The 16,280-nt window shown below is 37.9% G+C and overlaps 1 protein-coding gene across 3 annotated transcripts in view; it reads right to left on the bottom strand.

Moving 5' to 3' along the window:
• SATB2 (SATB homeobox 2) overlaps nucleotides 1-16,280 on the bottom strand; it is a 196,777-nt gene that overhangs the window by 63,903 nt on the left and 116,594 nt on the right. For all 3 annotated transcript variants that reach the window (XM_077956636.1, XM_077956635.1, XM_015131888.3), the window contains one exon: nucleotides 14,597-15,069. In XM_077956636.1, the coding sequence (XP_077812762.1) occupies nucleotides 14,597-15,069 (473 nt within the window). The remainder of the gene's footprint in view (nucleotides 1-14,596; nucleotides 15,070-16,280) is intronic.

The following is a 16,280-nucleotide window of genomic DNA, read 5'->3' on the forward strand; positions in this document are numbered from 1 at the left end:
CTCATCTTCAGAAATCAAGTTACATCTCTTTAAAGGTATATGATTCAGAACACTTATTAGTGAAAATGTATTTTAGTTCATAATTATATACTGCTTTAAACAAATAGTGTCATAACCAATCAGTAAGGTTAAAAAAAATCACATCCTCCCATTTTACAGATTAAAATTACAGAAAGCTAGAGGTGGAAGGAGCGTTGGCACTCATATGGGTCAACCATCCACCCTGCCCCTGGATAACCTATCACGTTTCCCTTGAAATGTCAAAAAAAAAAAAAAAAAAGCTTCCTTCCAAATAAGGTCCCTTATTCCTCATGTTTCACCCCTTTTGTATGCTTGCTAGCCTTAATTTTCACATAATTCTGAAATATCTATGTCCAGCTGACAGGGAAGCAAAAAACTGGTAGCCTTTTAAGAAAACTATGTAATATCAAACCTAGTCTAATCACACAAAATGAACTCTTAAATTTCAGTGGTCAATTCAGAGTTAACCAAAGTGGCTAACTCAGTGGCATGGCTGTAGAAAGTACTGGTATTCTACTACCTGAAAGCTGACCTAACAAAATCGTTTCTCCCCTAACCTCCAGTCTCTCATTTCCTTCTAGATACTCATGAGAGGCATTTCCCCCTCTGTTCACAAATATTAACAGGTTTCCCTGGGTTCTGTATTCATAATCTACAACCCCACTATGAATCTAGCTGCTGAAATTCATTTGTGTAATGCTAAAAATACTTACCCCATCCCCCACACCCCAGAGCATTGCTTAGCCATGAAGTCAGAGTACTTAGTCTGATTTGAATAAAAGGTATACAGGGCACAACAATGACAATTTGATTTTTATTATTAAAAATGATGTGTTAAATCCTCAAAGAAAATGTCGTTATTGCATTAGTTTAATAAAACCTCTCTTTTTATTACAATATTTCTTTATTAGGAAAGACAGCCTATGCATATGGCAGTTTTGTAGGATGGGGTGGATAGAATTGAGCATCTAAAGGGAATTAATGTATTCTGCAAATATAAATGCATATACAAAAGTAACGTTTGCAGACAAACGTTGTTACTATAGAGATATAATCAGCAAAGCACTAAAAGACTAGGTATACATGTGTATATGTATGTACACTGCAGTTGGAAATACTTTCTCCCTCCTTTGAACCAAAACAGCAAGAGTTCTACTTCACATTTATGTGACATCTTTTGCACTGTGCTACTATAAAACCTTCCTGCCATGATACAGTAAACTCCTTGGGGGCAGAATCTGCATATTTTGTACTTAGCGGCTAGTTGGTAATATATAGGAGTGGTTTAAGAAGGCACCAAATGCATATTTTTTAAATTTCTGGGAGTGGGAGTCCTATCTTTGTTGAATAGCTAGCAGCAGGCCCTGGCAGGCTACATATTGAAAACATGACTCACATTATACTCAAGATCTTTTCATTCAGCCTGCTGAAAACAAGATAATTGAAACTGAAATTTTGGGTCATGCAAACTTCACTTTAGAGCAAATATTTTAGGTACCCCAAGTCTGTAATGTACTAAGTAAAACACTTGTCTCACAGATTTGTTTTTTGTGGATACAATACAATTTCACTTGTGCCAACTTTCACAGCAGAATGCAGGACCCACGTAACACAAAGTGAGTAGATACAACAGAGCATTCTTGAAGCCAGAACGGTCTGTGTTCCCTTAACTGCAATACCTTTGACCAAGCCACATTGGAGCACATACAATAGAGGAACTTAGCCAAAACCAGATTCCTGGCAAATTTACTGTTTTTTGTTTGTTTGTTTGTTTTTGCCTACTTAATCTATGTAATGATTATCCCTTCCTCCTTAGTGTCTCTAGGAAGTCTTAGGTACCGGAATAAGAGGCTACACACAATCCAAGTCAAAATTTATAAAACACATTAGCACTAAAAAGTGAAAGCAAACAGAACTGAACAGGTTCCCTTTGGAAACGTTTTACTAGTAGTGTTCTTCAGCTCTGGGCACATACATGGTTTCTACTCACACCTCAAGTACCTGGCACTACCACTATTTCATTCACAAAGTTCTGGGCCCTTCTTATTCCTACTTTCCATGAGTGTTCTATAAAACAACTGTTGGCAACCTGCCCCAAAAATTTACTAGCTTTGGCTACTTTGTCAAAACATTGGCAAAAATAGTACTTTCCTAAAACAAAACAAAAAAATACATTTATTGAATATTTATATCTCAAATGTATCAGATGCCTTCAGATATAAGCAAAGCAGTCTATTAACACTTGAGTTGACTCTTTCTGAAACAGTTATAAAATGTTCTTTCCTGCTGAAATATTTCTGCATTCGTTTTAATTACCTTCAGGGTCAAAAGCATCTGTTCTCACATAGCACATGGGACACTTCACAGTCCTAATGATTTCACAAAAGGGTTACTGGTTTGAAAGTCTGTTTACCCCTTGTATCTCTGTGAAGAAGAGATTATGTCCTTCATCTTCCACTCTGTGGTAGCAGAAATGATTGAGAATAAAGTAGTTATGAGTGTGAGTCATGAAATCAGACTTGCTGGATTCGAAATTGGGTTCTAATTGGACAAGGATCAATTAATCTCCCTATGGCATAGTTTCCTCATCTGTAAAACCAAAATAATTCTGCTTCCCTTATGGGGTCCCCTAGAGAGCTTCTAACTGTATGTGATACATACTAAGAGTTTAATCAATGTTAGCCATCAGTAGGATGCCTACTATAGTTTCTGAATACTTAATATTTGATGAATAAATAAATACATAAACATCACAGTACAATTTTTATTTTACACCTACAACTTTAAATATTCAAGACACTCTTGTTATAGTTTGCTAAATGTCTTCTCATAGAGAAGGCAGAAAATATAATAACTTTTAGGAAGTGGAATAATTAAAACTATTTGACATAGAGAAGGGTATAAAGAAAAATGTAATAAATTATATGATGCAAAATGACCACATGAATATTCTAGATAACACTAAATTAAGATAGTCAATTTATACTTCAGAAAAGTAAAACAACTTTTTTTCTCTAAGTAACTTTGCTATCTTTGAAAATCAGCTTTAATCTGTATCATTGTTCAAACATGGGTTATAATTATTAGTGGATCATAATTTAACATATCATAACTAACTTTCTATTATGAATTGGAATTAAAAACCTTAGAAAGTACCAAAGTGTTAAATACATGGTAAGAGCATTGTTCCATGAAGGATTTTTTTTTTTTATGAAGCCTTTGCTTTAGAAATACACAGATAGAAATGAGATAAAACTAGAGACAGACACACAGATGTGTGTGCACATGTTCATCTGTGGGTGCGTACCAGCTCATGATGTAAAAAGTATTTCTTATAGGTACTGCAGTCAGAGAACTTTGGAAGTCAATTCTGTAGTCTATACTGACAATTTTAGACACAGAACTGTATATAGAATTGAAAAGACCTAGTAATTTCAAATTGATAACAATTATATTTTTCTCTCAGCATTTCTGGCCTTTAAACTTACTTCACTTTATTTGAGCAAATATGCAATTAACCCAAGGCCAAATGGTCATCATTTCAATAAATTACCATGAAAGGAAAACTCCTTGTATATATTTTTAAAATTGCTTTAATTGAGCAATGGTGAAAAATATACAAATAATGGGATTTAAAGCTAGTGTTTCCTTGTATATTTTTAATAAAAATTATACTGTAAATAAAACATCACTCAGAATTTTGGGAGACTAGTTAAATAATACAACAGCAGACTTTCACATTAAAAGCGCAAGTTTCGCCCGGATGTGGTAGCGCACGCCTATAATCCCGGCACTTTAGCAGGACAAGGCGGGCAGGTCACTTGAGGTCAGGAGTTCCAGACCAGCCAACATGGGGAAACCCTGTCTCTACTAAAAATACAAAAAACTAGCCGGGCGAGGTGGCGGGCGCCTGTGGTCCCAGCTACTCGGGAGGCTGAGGCAGGAGAATGGCGGGAACCCGGAAGGTGGAGCTTGCAGTGAGCTGAGGTCCGGCCACTGCACTCCAGCCCGGGCAACAGAGCGAGACTCCGTAAAAAAAAAAAAAAAATACAAAAAAAATTAGCCAGGCATGGTGACACATGCCTGTAATCCCAGCTACTCAGAAGGCTGAGGTGGAAGGATCACTTGAACTCGGGAGGCAGAGATTGCAGCGAGCCAAGATTATGCCACTGTACTCCAACCTGGATGACAGAGCAAGACTCCCATTTAAAAACAAACATACAACACCACCACCACCAACAAAAAGTGCAAGTTTCTGCTGAAACATACTCACTAGAGGTGAAAGTCTTCATTTAGGATAGAGACCTCTATCTATGTGAAATGAGTCAATCATTCCCTATTAGAGAATTGTGAAACAAGCTTATAAAACTTACCAAAAGAGAGTTTTCTTCAGTAAAAACAGAGAAGCCTGAATTTTCTAAAATAAGTCTGGTAACTAATTTTTAAGGACTTTGCACATTGGTCAGGGATGAAAAGAAAAGATATGCTGGGTGTGATTGCTCACGCCTGTAATCCCAGCACTTTCGGAGGCTGAGGTGGGTGATTGCCTGAGCTCAGGAATTCTAGACTAGCCTGGGCAACATGGTGAAACCCCATCTCTACTAAAATACAAAAAACTGACCAGGCACGGCGGTGCATGCCTGTAGTCCCAGCTACTCAGGAGGCTGAGGTGGGAGAATCGCTCGAACCTAGCAGGCGGAGGTTGCAGTGAGCCGAGATGGCACCACTGAACTCCGGGCCTGGGTGACAGAGTGAGACTCTGTCCTGAAAAAAAGAAAGAACAAGACAGACCAGTATGTCATCATGTTTGCTTCTTCTGATTCTCTTGCATGAGTTTTGTGAAGGAGGGAGAAAAGAAAGGTCTTCCTTTACATAAAAGTCTCTATTTCAGGTGGATTTAGAAGTGAGAGGAGAGTTGCATATGTGTGACAGCTGCTAAATTAGCCTTCTCTGTATCCAGAGCACAAACAAAGCCATCATCTCCCCAAGTCTGTTCAGATGAGCCCTTTGACCTATGAATCCATGTTTTGTGGTTGAGAGTGCCTTAAAAAGGTGCCAATTAACAACAGTCTTATATGTGCAAGGGAAACTAAAGGAAACCTGCTACCTACAGGGCTAGCCTCAAGCAATCTAATAACTTTGAGACACTGCTATCCTGGGAGATATTAATATTATTATAATCTGTAAATCTATGAATTCAAGCCAGTGATCCTGAAATGAAAGACTGTTTATTTTGTGAAGCAACCAGTGCATCTCTTCCCACTTTATTAATTTAATGTTCTGAAATCAAAAGAGGGTATATTATTTACTTCAAAACTCAATAACGGGTTCATGCTTGATCTGTGGCATTTCATATTTACAGCTCATCTTTCAGTGGGTGGACTTCCTTTTTTCACAGGTTTCCTTGTCATTTTATAACCAGCTCACTGGACCATGGAGTCAAGACCCCTGGATTTACATTGTGTTCTATTACTCTATGACTTGCTGCGTGCTTGTATCTCTATTGGAGAGTGAGAAATAATGATGACTGAGACCAGATGTAGGCTGACAGAATTCTGAATACCTTAAAGGTCAAATTTTCTAGAAATATAAACTGTATATATGATTAAATTGTGCCAATCTTTGGCTAACAATATGTATAACTCAAACAAAGGAGTTAAAAGAGAAGTTTCTACTCCAAAAAACTGACTGGTAACACACTGAAGCTCAGACTCCTAAATATTTTGGTTGCCAGGATTTTCATGTTATTGCTACATATCTCTTCCTAACTGTGCCACTTCAAAATATAATGTTTAGCAAGTCCTGAGTCATTTTAACCTTAATAATTCGGGGCATGAATATACTATAAACACTGTGTCAAAAAAGAATAAAAGCAAAAGCCATGCCATTTCACACGAATGTTTACATTTTAGTAGTTGACCTTACTGTCAGCTTTCCTGATATATCATTCAATCTAATTTTCCAATTCATTGAAAACATTCTCCAGTTGCTGAGTGACTTCATAAATTGTATTTATGATCCTTGTCTTAAGTTTCTTCAAATGATGTGGCTTTGATGAGTAAACTGCAGATTTTTTTGCAAAGTCTCATAAAAACTAAAAGTAGTCAAATGAGGGCAAGACAACAAAATGAGTTCCCAGAGGATTTTTAAAATCCTGTTCTCTATCACATAAAACCAGGATGCACGGCTTTCCCAAGCAAGGCCTTTGATGTAAGGTTGCAAATTACGTAACTCTGCAACTTTTTCAATGAACTGAAGGAGCGAGACACCAAATTAGAGACTTACTGTTACAAAAGAATAGCACATTTTGCAAAACACATCTGTACTTGCAACTGAAAACATGTTTCCAAGAACTGGCACAGAAGAACTACCTGAGACACAAAATGAACCTGAAACTTTCTTAATTATGGCATGATCTGCTAGGTGGGGGAGGAGGGGAGAACCACACAACATAATGAGTATGGCAAATGTTTCATTTTCAAATGATACAGTCTTCTTATTGCTACTCCTTGCATAAGGATGTTTCCTGAACTCTGCCACCAAGGTAAGGAGACAGTGGTATAGAGAAGATATGAGGATCACACCTAATTTCCCTTTTCTAGCATTCTAATGCTGCCATTCACATGTGACAGGGCATCCGTTCCACTGGATTTAGCCTAGTTTGGATCAAAGCTTCCTCTACTTCATTTAACAGATTTGCTCAGATGGAAGGTCTCAGAGGAGAAACAATGTTAGTAAAAGGGGGATTTCTGAACATACGAATATGTAGGTCATTGGATTTTTAAATAAATTAGAGAATAGTTTATCTATTAAGGAAGATTCACTGTACATATTTTATGAAATCATGCTTATTATAGGTCAGTAGACATTCTACAAGCATCCCTCAGTAATATTAAGTCTTTTAAAATACTGTCACAAACCTTTCCATACTGGCATAAATCCCCGATTAATTTTTTAAAGTCCACAAAGTAACAAAGGGCAAAAGAATGCTTAAGGTTGGAATTCATAATCACACTGTCAAAAGGCAAAGATGTAAACAAATTAAATAGTCAAGCAACATATTTCACGTACATAGGCCTAGTAAGTCAAACTATGTCAGCATTAAAATAAATTCACGATATAAGCAAGAACGAATATGGAAAAAAAAGGAAACCTGATAGAGCTGCTTATTCCCACAGACACTATCTGCATCACTGCAGGAGCACAGGAGGAGTAGGGCCGAGGGGCAAAGGCACTCTCAAACCCACAGAATCATGTAATTCACCATTTAGACCCAGCAAGTACAGTTTTCATTTAAGTCAAGTTTGGCAAATCTCCTAAGGCCTTACATCCAACGTCTGTTTCTGTCTCATTTTTATTCACTCTCTCTCTCTCCCCCCACATTCAATATCCATAAGTCAGCCTGGGCAATAGCAATATTGATCCATTGAATTGCAGAGCTATAGGGGGCATAGGTTTTAAACAATAATACTGATAATATTTTCAAAAGAAAGGAGTAAAAAATTCTACACTAGTTCCATAGTATCATATGGCTTTTGATTTGCAGAGAAAGTGGACATAAAACTATAGATAGGTTTTACTCAAACTACTACCCCATGGCATGACCAATTAGGCTAGAAATGGCATGGATCTATAATCTGGGATAAAATGCAGATCCTCAGATAGAGACTACTACACAAGAGATTTATTAAGATGGACTTCCAAGGGAAACTGCTGAGGGAGTGTGAGGAGCAGGACAGGGAAGAGAAGAAATGCAAGCAAAGTCCCAGCTTCAGCTTGGGCCTGCAGAGTGCTCTCGAGTGGAAGTTATGCTTCAGAGCTGTCGCTACTACAGGAGGCTGGGAGCTGCCCTATTGTCATCCTCCTGTACCCAGAAGACAGTGGTAAGCATTTCCATCTCTGCCAGGACGAGCAAAGAAAATCAGTAGCCCAAACTGGAGAGCTGTTAACGGAAAAGCCTAACAGCAGACGCAGGCTTTCAGAAGTAAAACCGTGGGTGGGGTGGGGGCGGGGGAACATCAAAAACAGAGCAGGGATGTTATCTGCCTCAGCCTCCTCCAGTGTATAACACCCGTCTCAATTTGTGGCCACAGGTTAAAGGGTTTAGAAATGTATCATGGGATTGCCTGAATATTAATGACCAGGTCAGAAAATGCCTTATCACTCTCACCTTACTGTTTTCACTGGGTCTCATTTGCCATAAAAGTCTTCAGAGACACAGAAAGCAGGGCTAATCTTATCTTTCAACAGACTAGTAAAAAAAAAAAAAAAAAAAAAAAAAGAATGGTGATACTTAGAATGTATTTTATATAAGATCATAATGACCTAATGGGTCAGACAGGACACAAGGCTCTGCCACACCCTGTGTCTAGAAACATGTTAGTCTCAGGCCCATGCTGGAGATCCCATATCCTGGCACTGCATGACCTCTAATGTGCTGTATTCCTAGCCCAGAACAAGTGACTCAATTTTATGTTCCTAGTTTAGACCGTATATGTTTTTGTTAGCAACCCAAAAGAGAAATGTAAAGATTAAAAAAAAAAAAAACAATAAAAAATAAAATCATATTAGCAAAAGGCTGCCTATCTCTGACTCCAGCAGACACCATGACCTTGTCATGAAGTGTGGATAGGGCATCATTTTATCAAACAAATACATTTTATGTTCTTAAAAGACATATTTATTAAAATAAAAATAAACTAAAAAGAAGCTCTTGAAAATATGGTTCTATTCTCTTAATTATGTTATTTTACATCATCAAATGATATGGTGACAATGAATCAGCCATAACAAGGTAATTAATAGTTTCTCTTTGGAAAACTGACATTTGAAATGTTATTTATTATGAATTTAAGTTTTTCAACTGGAAGCCTTAAACATGAAAAACTGGGCAGGGTTTTTTTTTTTTTTTTTTTTAGCAGTTCCAGCTTTATTTGTAAATGTTTGCATATTATTTTATTATACACACACACACACACACACACACACACACAATTTGTTCTTGGTATAACCATGAAGCACAAATCCAGGAACAAAAAATATAAGGTGACAAAATGTATTAAAATGCTTTTTATTGAATTTGATAATATATGAATAATAGAGATCATGAACTATTTCTGGAAAATATTCAATAGACTGAGGATATGCTACGATGTTTATTTTTGTTTATTATAGCTGGCAAGTCATTATATTATCCATAAATGTCTGACTCCACTCAAAAAAGTCTAAACATTTGGAAAATCTATGGCTGGTTTCATGAGGCATAATATACCATATTTTCCATTTAACAATACCGCTGGTAAAACCAGCTGCCCAGTCCTGCTGTTAGTGACTACAGTACATACAGCAAAAAACAATCTGCCCGCTGACCTCCTGCTTAAGTTCAAACTATGTCATTCTGTCAATACCATCTACCTTGATTAGGTTGGGCTTTATACACAACAGGTTATGATCCCAGAGGGATGAAAAGCTTTCCTAAATTAAAAGCAGAATTTTAAAAGGAAATACTCATACATTCCTATGCAGTTTCCATTTGATATCCTCAAGGCTGGCCCATGAACTCAAGCTCATGTTGATTGAAAGTGAATGTTTCTTTCTGGGTGTAGCCATCTTACAAATTTAATGGCAGCAGGAAAACAATAAAATGTGTTCCATGCTTCAATTAGACCTTTTATAACTTGGCACTTGAAAGATGGCAATGCCAAAGAAAAATCATTAATCCATAAAAATAGACAAAAAGGATTATATGGGAGAAGACAGACCTCCAGGAGTCTAGGGCCTTGGCAAAGTATACACTCTCACCAATATGATCTGTCTTTGTTTTGCCTCATTGTGAGTCTTCTCTTATGCTTCATGCTACTTGGATAAAATGTATACTGGCCGGGCGCGGTGGCTCACGCCTGTAATCCCAGCACTTTGGGAGGCCGAGGCGGGCGGATCACAAGGTCAGGAGATCGAGACCACGGTGAAACCCCGTCTCTACTAAAAATTACAAAAAATTAGCCGGGCGCGGTTGTGGGCGCCTGTAGTCCCAGCTACTCGGGAGGCTGAGGCAGGAGAATGGCGTGAACCCGGGAGGCGGAGCTTGCAGTGAGCCGAGATCGCGCCACTGCACTCCAGCCTGGGCTGGGCGACAGAGCGAGACTCCGTCTCAAAAAAAAAAAAAAAAAAAAAAAAAAAATGTATACTGTATGTGCTTCTAAAATCCAAAGTAATACAACCATGCTTTCAATTTTATCCTTAGCCAAAGGAGCTGTATACATAACCAGGCAATAAAATGTTGGCTAGCCATGAAATGCCTGTTCATACACATGAATGATAGATGAACGAACACACACACACAACACACACACACAGAGAGAGAGAGAGAACTGCAAAATACAGAGCCAAAAGACAGATCCTTCTAATTTTCATTTTGCAGTAGTATGCAACAGACTTGGTCAAAAGGACCAACGCCTTTCATAACCCCAGTCCAGATAACTATGGACACACAAATATTGCCCGAGTACTTTGAATCACGAGACAAAGTGGAAGAGTGATGTCTGGAACATGTAAGAGTCTCTCAGGACCTCTAAACTCATTTTCAAGTGATGTTAACAGACTCTGTCAATATTAGAATGTATAAATTAGCTAAGAGTCAAGGGAACAAGAGATTTTACCTCTCTTGGCCTCCTGCCATACCTAAAATGTCAGCACCAAACCTCAAACAATCCCACTGTGTTTCTTCCTCGCTCCCAGTCCTGAAGTTCCAGCACCGCTGAAGACCATTACCAAACCACAATGATTGGTACCATCACCAGTTCATGCTGTGAACTTCCCAAATCCTGTGATCTCAAATTGACCCCCTATCATGTCCAAACTGTCCACCCACTCTGGCCTCCCTTTCAACACCAAATTTTGGAAAGTGTCATGTACTTACTTCTGCATCCTCAACAGTTAATCACTCCTTAACTCCTGAATTCTGGCTCCTGTCCCCACCACTCTAATGAAAATTATACTCTAAACTTCGCCAGTCTTCTCCCAACCAACTGCCAAATCTCATGACATGGTTTTAGGCCTCTATCTCTTAACTTCTCAGCTTTCCACAAGTAGACAAGTCTTCTTCTGGAAACTATCCACACATGTCCTCTATACTCTCACTACTGTCTCCCTATTCTTCCATCTCTACCTGCTCCCATCTTCTGGCATTTCTTCTGTCTCTCTTTCCTGGGGCTAGTGCTGCCACTGGTGGTGGTGGTGATAGTGGTGGTTTCTCCCCTTCCATCCCCTGACTCTTCCATTTCCTGTCCCAGGCTCTGTGACAACATTTCTAATCTCTTGCTCTAGCCCTGATAATTCTTTCTTGCACCAAACTCATATTTTCAATGACTGTTGCACATTTTCACATGTCGTGAAGTGTTGAAGTCGGCCAACACTTCAACATCAAAATAACCCAATCTAAAACTATCACTTTAACCTTACTCCAACCACTCTTCCCACGTCTTCCTGGATTCCCTTCATAATTACACCTTTATTCTCAAGTCATCGGGCTTGAAGTTTGGTGTCAGTTCTACTCCTCTCTTTATCCATTTATACACTTTCTGTCCATTTTATTTCCAAAATGTTTCTTCTCTGTACCCTCCCCACCAGCCTAGTTCAAAACCTCCATACATTTCACCTGGATACTAGCAGCAGCCTCCTAAATGATATTCCTACCCCCTTGCTATCAAACCTCCATAAGATCTAATTAAGATGGTGGGAGCACAGCATATTCCTACATAAGACTTTTGATGGTTTCCAGCGCCTGTTAAAGTTCAGAGCTCTTCTCTTGGCACTCAAGGCCTTTTTCAATCTGTGCCATCCCTTTTAAGTTTTATTATCTACCTTTCTTATGAACTACCAACTATACTTGCATTTTTTATACTTGCAAATTGATAATAACTCTACAAGCAAAGAAAATATAAAAAATATCTTTACACCAAAAAGAGTAGTTTTTCCCATAAAAAGGTAAAATATATATAATGAGAGATAACCAAAACTTGCCACATGAGGCCAGTAAGAAAATCCCAACCATTAACAAAAACTCATTTTTCTTTTTTTTTCGCTCTGTTGCCAGGCTGGAGTGCAGTGGCGCAATCTCGGCTCACTGCAACCTCCACCTCCTGGTTCTAGTGATTCTCCTACCTCAGCCTCCCAAGTAGCTGGGATTACAGGCACAAGCCACCACGCCCAGCTAATTTTTGTATTCTTAGTAGAGACGGGGTTTCATCATGTTGGCCAGGATGGTCTCACTCTCTTGACATCGTGATCTGCCAGCCGCAGCCTCCCAAAGTTCTGGGGTTATAGGCATGAGCCACCGCACTCGGCACAAAAACTCATTTTTCAATGACTCATTAATCATAGGACAATTTCAAAACTAATAAAAATTAAAATTGCCTATACAACAGAAATACACTTCAATTCAACCAGAGATCCAACACACTTTCAAAAAAGAGAGAAAAACTGTATTAACTGACTTAACAAAAACACTATCTATTTAACTCACGCAGGATTGCTTAAACAGTATCTACAAAATTCTTACCTCAATGTTTTCTTGCAAAAGAAGTGGAAACCAAAAGTAAACAGACGACCCTCTTTAACAATGAACCACTGATAAATGTAAAATATTTATAACTGGTATAACATTTCACTTAGGTGCATTTTTTGAGTGTTAACTTGCATCAGGCAATCCAATTTACCAACATTTATCAGATTTCTTTCCAGTGAGAGTTTTCACTTTTTTTTTTTTTTTTTTTTTTTTTTTTTGAGATGGAGTCTCACTCTGTCACCCAGGCTGGAGTGCAGTGGCACGATCTCGGCTCATTGCAACCTCTGCCTCCTGGGTTCAAGTGATTCTCCTGCCTCGGCCTCCTAAGTAGCTGAGACTACAGGCACGCACCACCATGCCCGGCTAATTTTTTTGTTTTGTTTTAACAGAGACGGGGTTTCATCATGTTGGCCAGGCTGGTCTTGAACTCCTGACCTCAAGTGATCTGCCCATCTCAGCCTCCCAAAGTGCTGGGACTACAGACATGAGCCACCACGCCCAGCCCCTTAACTTTTGAAGTAATTAAATCTGGAAACATTCCTGTATTTTCCAAACTACTGGGGTTTCAATCCGGCATGCTTTCTTTTATTTGTAAGGTCCATCTATAGTGTGTGTTATTATGTGTCTCTGAACAGATATCAGATTAATGAAGGCATTCCTACATTCTGTACATTCATACAGTTTTTCTCAGAAATGAGTTGTTTTATGTCTTCAAATTATTCCTGCATTTTTTAACTCAACATTTTTACTATGAATTTCTTTAGTTGAAAATAATACTTCTTCTTCATCATCTTTGCCTGCTGTACTTTATTTATCCTTCAAGGTCTAACCCCTTGACAACCTAATACTCTAGCGTGTTGTTTACTTATGTGCTTGCCCATTATTTTTCTCCTTTTTGCATCTACACAGAGCTTAGCTTCCTGCCTTGTGTTTACCAGGGTGCTGAAACTTTAACCTATTGTTGTTTTGAAGGCTTATGGTATTCATTCTCCTGGAAGTATTCCTCACCTCCACCTCGCCATGATCCTCCACCACAACCACTGCTTACACTCTCCAACATTACTCATCACACTTCACATTTTACTCTAGTTATCTGGTTACCTGGTTTTCACCCCTAGATCGTTAGCACCCTGAGGTTATGCACATTTGCTTTGTTCTTACTCATATAAGGGCTAGGTAAGTGTTTCTCAACATGTGGCCCCCGATCATTACCATCATAATCACCTAGAATCTTGTTAGAAAGGTTCATTGCTGAGTCCAACCTCAGACTTACTCAATCAGAAACTGTGGGATGAGGCCCAGCAGTCTGTGTTTTCACAGCCCTCCAGGTGATTCTGATGCACACTCCAGTTTAAGAACTACTGGTGGAAAACAATGTCTTACATATAAGCACCCTCAATAAAAATAAGACGTGTGAATTAACTGTTTACTTTTTCAACATGTAATGTTATATTCCCTCAAACATCAAAATAAGAGTAAACTATCCAGTATCATTTTATCAATATCTTAAATCTAACTTGTATGTTTTGAAGGACTTTTATAAATTTTTAAATAAAACTTTACTTATAAAATTATAAAACATAATTTTATTTCTTTTATAAAGTTCAAAACCAAGGGAAAAAATGGATTGGGCATGCATAGTTTTATAATTTGTTAAAAAAAAAATGGCAAGAGAATGATAATCACAAAATTCAAGATCAGGGTTACATCTGGAAACAGTAAATGGAGAGGATGAGAGTACATACCCAAGTCATTAGTAACATTTGGGGTCCTGAGTTGCACGTTGGGTTCAAAGATGTCCCTTACATCATTAAAATTAAACAATTAGTAAATTAATCATGGTCATGCATGGATCAATGGTAACAGTGTTTCATTAACTAAGGATTATTAATTAATCTGATTCTATGTGCTGAGCTCCATAAAATTTTTTAAACAGATAAAAATAATTATGACTATCTCAATTCTGTCCCCGGCATTATTGTTAATTACAGTGTTCAATGCTAATTGTACCTGTGTGCGGTTGAATGCCACTCTTGCAAAGACAGCTTGGGACACACTGGCCCTCTTCAGCTCATCTCTGACTTGCTGGTAGATATCTGGAGAGACTTCCACGGAAGAGTTGGTTGGCTCTGGCTTAACTGCTCTGGGGATGGGTGGATGGTTCAGGAACTGCTGGTTGATGGCTTGAGGATGCTGGTGAGCCAGGAGCCGGCTAACGGCAATCTGTTGGTTTATCAGATGGGCCATGGCTATTTGTTGCCTTACAAGTTGTGGACTAAGCTGGGGAGAAAGAAGACCAGGGCTCATGATGGGCTGTAATGCGGGCACTTGGTTTCGGATTGGAGTACTGTGGTGAATTTGGCTGTGAGGAGACTGTTCGTTGGTTTTCCCCAGGGATGCCAGCTGGTTCATATTTGGTAAATGCATTGGACGCTGGCCCAGAACACAATAGTCTGAAAGGTTTTCTCGTTCCACTCTTTCCACTGTTAAGAGATAAAAGTGATAATTCATCATTATTTTCATTGGTACAATTTATTGCTAATATATGTAGAACTGAATTATACTTTTGGTATGTTAATAATATAAACATTTTTTCATACAATGATGGAAGTTCCAGCATAAAAGCGACATTCTTTTCTGCAAAATGTTACAATAGGTTTTTTTCATGGAACATATGAAAGAAAGTAAAAATATTTGCCACTTCAATTTGTTAAAATTCTTAAAAGTAAGCATTTCATTAAACAGCCAAGACAGAAACCACTGACCATTCTAAATCCTCTTAGATCCCCAAGCTCTATCATCTCCCCAATCACCCTTTGTTATAAAAGCGCCAGCTGTTCTTATCTTCCGTAGTATGTAGTTAATGGTTATCAGGAAATGACAAGGACAACATCTCCTGACAAATTAAGTGCTACCTTCTAGTAAAAAGCTCACATAAATATTATTATACAACTATGGAAATGTTCATTAAAAAATGTCTACCACATAGTATATCCATTTATTGACTCACTTGCTATTTTTATAGAAATGTTTCTTTAAGAAATTGATATTTTAAACATTGTGCTATGCACTCAGATAAGAAAAAAAATAACAAAATTAATAACATCACCTCAACTTGCCATTAAATGAAGTTCACCCTCTCTCCAGGTTATCTGCTTTATTACATTATATTGCACTTTAATAAAGATTTAAAGAATACTTTGAAAGAGAAAAGAAAGTAAGTATCACATATACACAAGCACAAGGCAAGTATTTTTCTTTCCCTAAGATAATGTCTCAGGAAAGACAGTCACCTCATAGCCAAATCCTTATCCAAGTCTCTGTATTATTCTATCATGAAAAACAAAGTTTGGTTTGGAGTAAAGAAATGGGGCTGAAACAATCCCATCATTATTAGTGTTAAATGCTTACAGGTGTAACATAATCTAACAAGATCTCTTTTTGAAAGCAAAAAATCCATACAAATTTAGCAATTATTTCTTATGATTGCAAATGCTGGATATGACTATGTAAAAGTCCATTAAAGGTAACTTTAAGAAGCTAGAGATCAAACATATTCACCTATAGAACACATATAAAAAAATAATTGTCTCCCTATTATACAAATGGCATGTGTGGCTTCGCATATAGTTAACAGTGACAGAATCATGGTTTTATTAAAAAAAATACTGAGTCTTAAAAAATTTAGGCAGAA

The sequence above is a fragment of the Macaca mulatta genome, chromosome 12 (genome assembly GCF_049350105.2).
Source record: "Macaca mulatta isolate MMU2019108-1 chromosome 12, T2T-MMU8v2.0, whole genome shotgun sequence".
Classification (NCBI taxonomy): Eukaryota; Metazoa; Chordata; class Mammalia; order Primates; family Cercopithecidae; genus Macaca; species Macaca mulatta.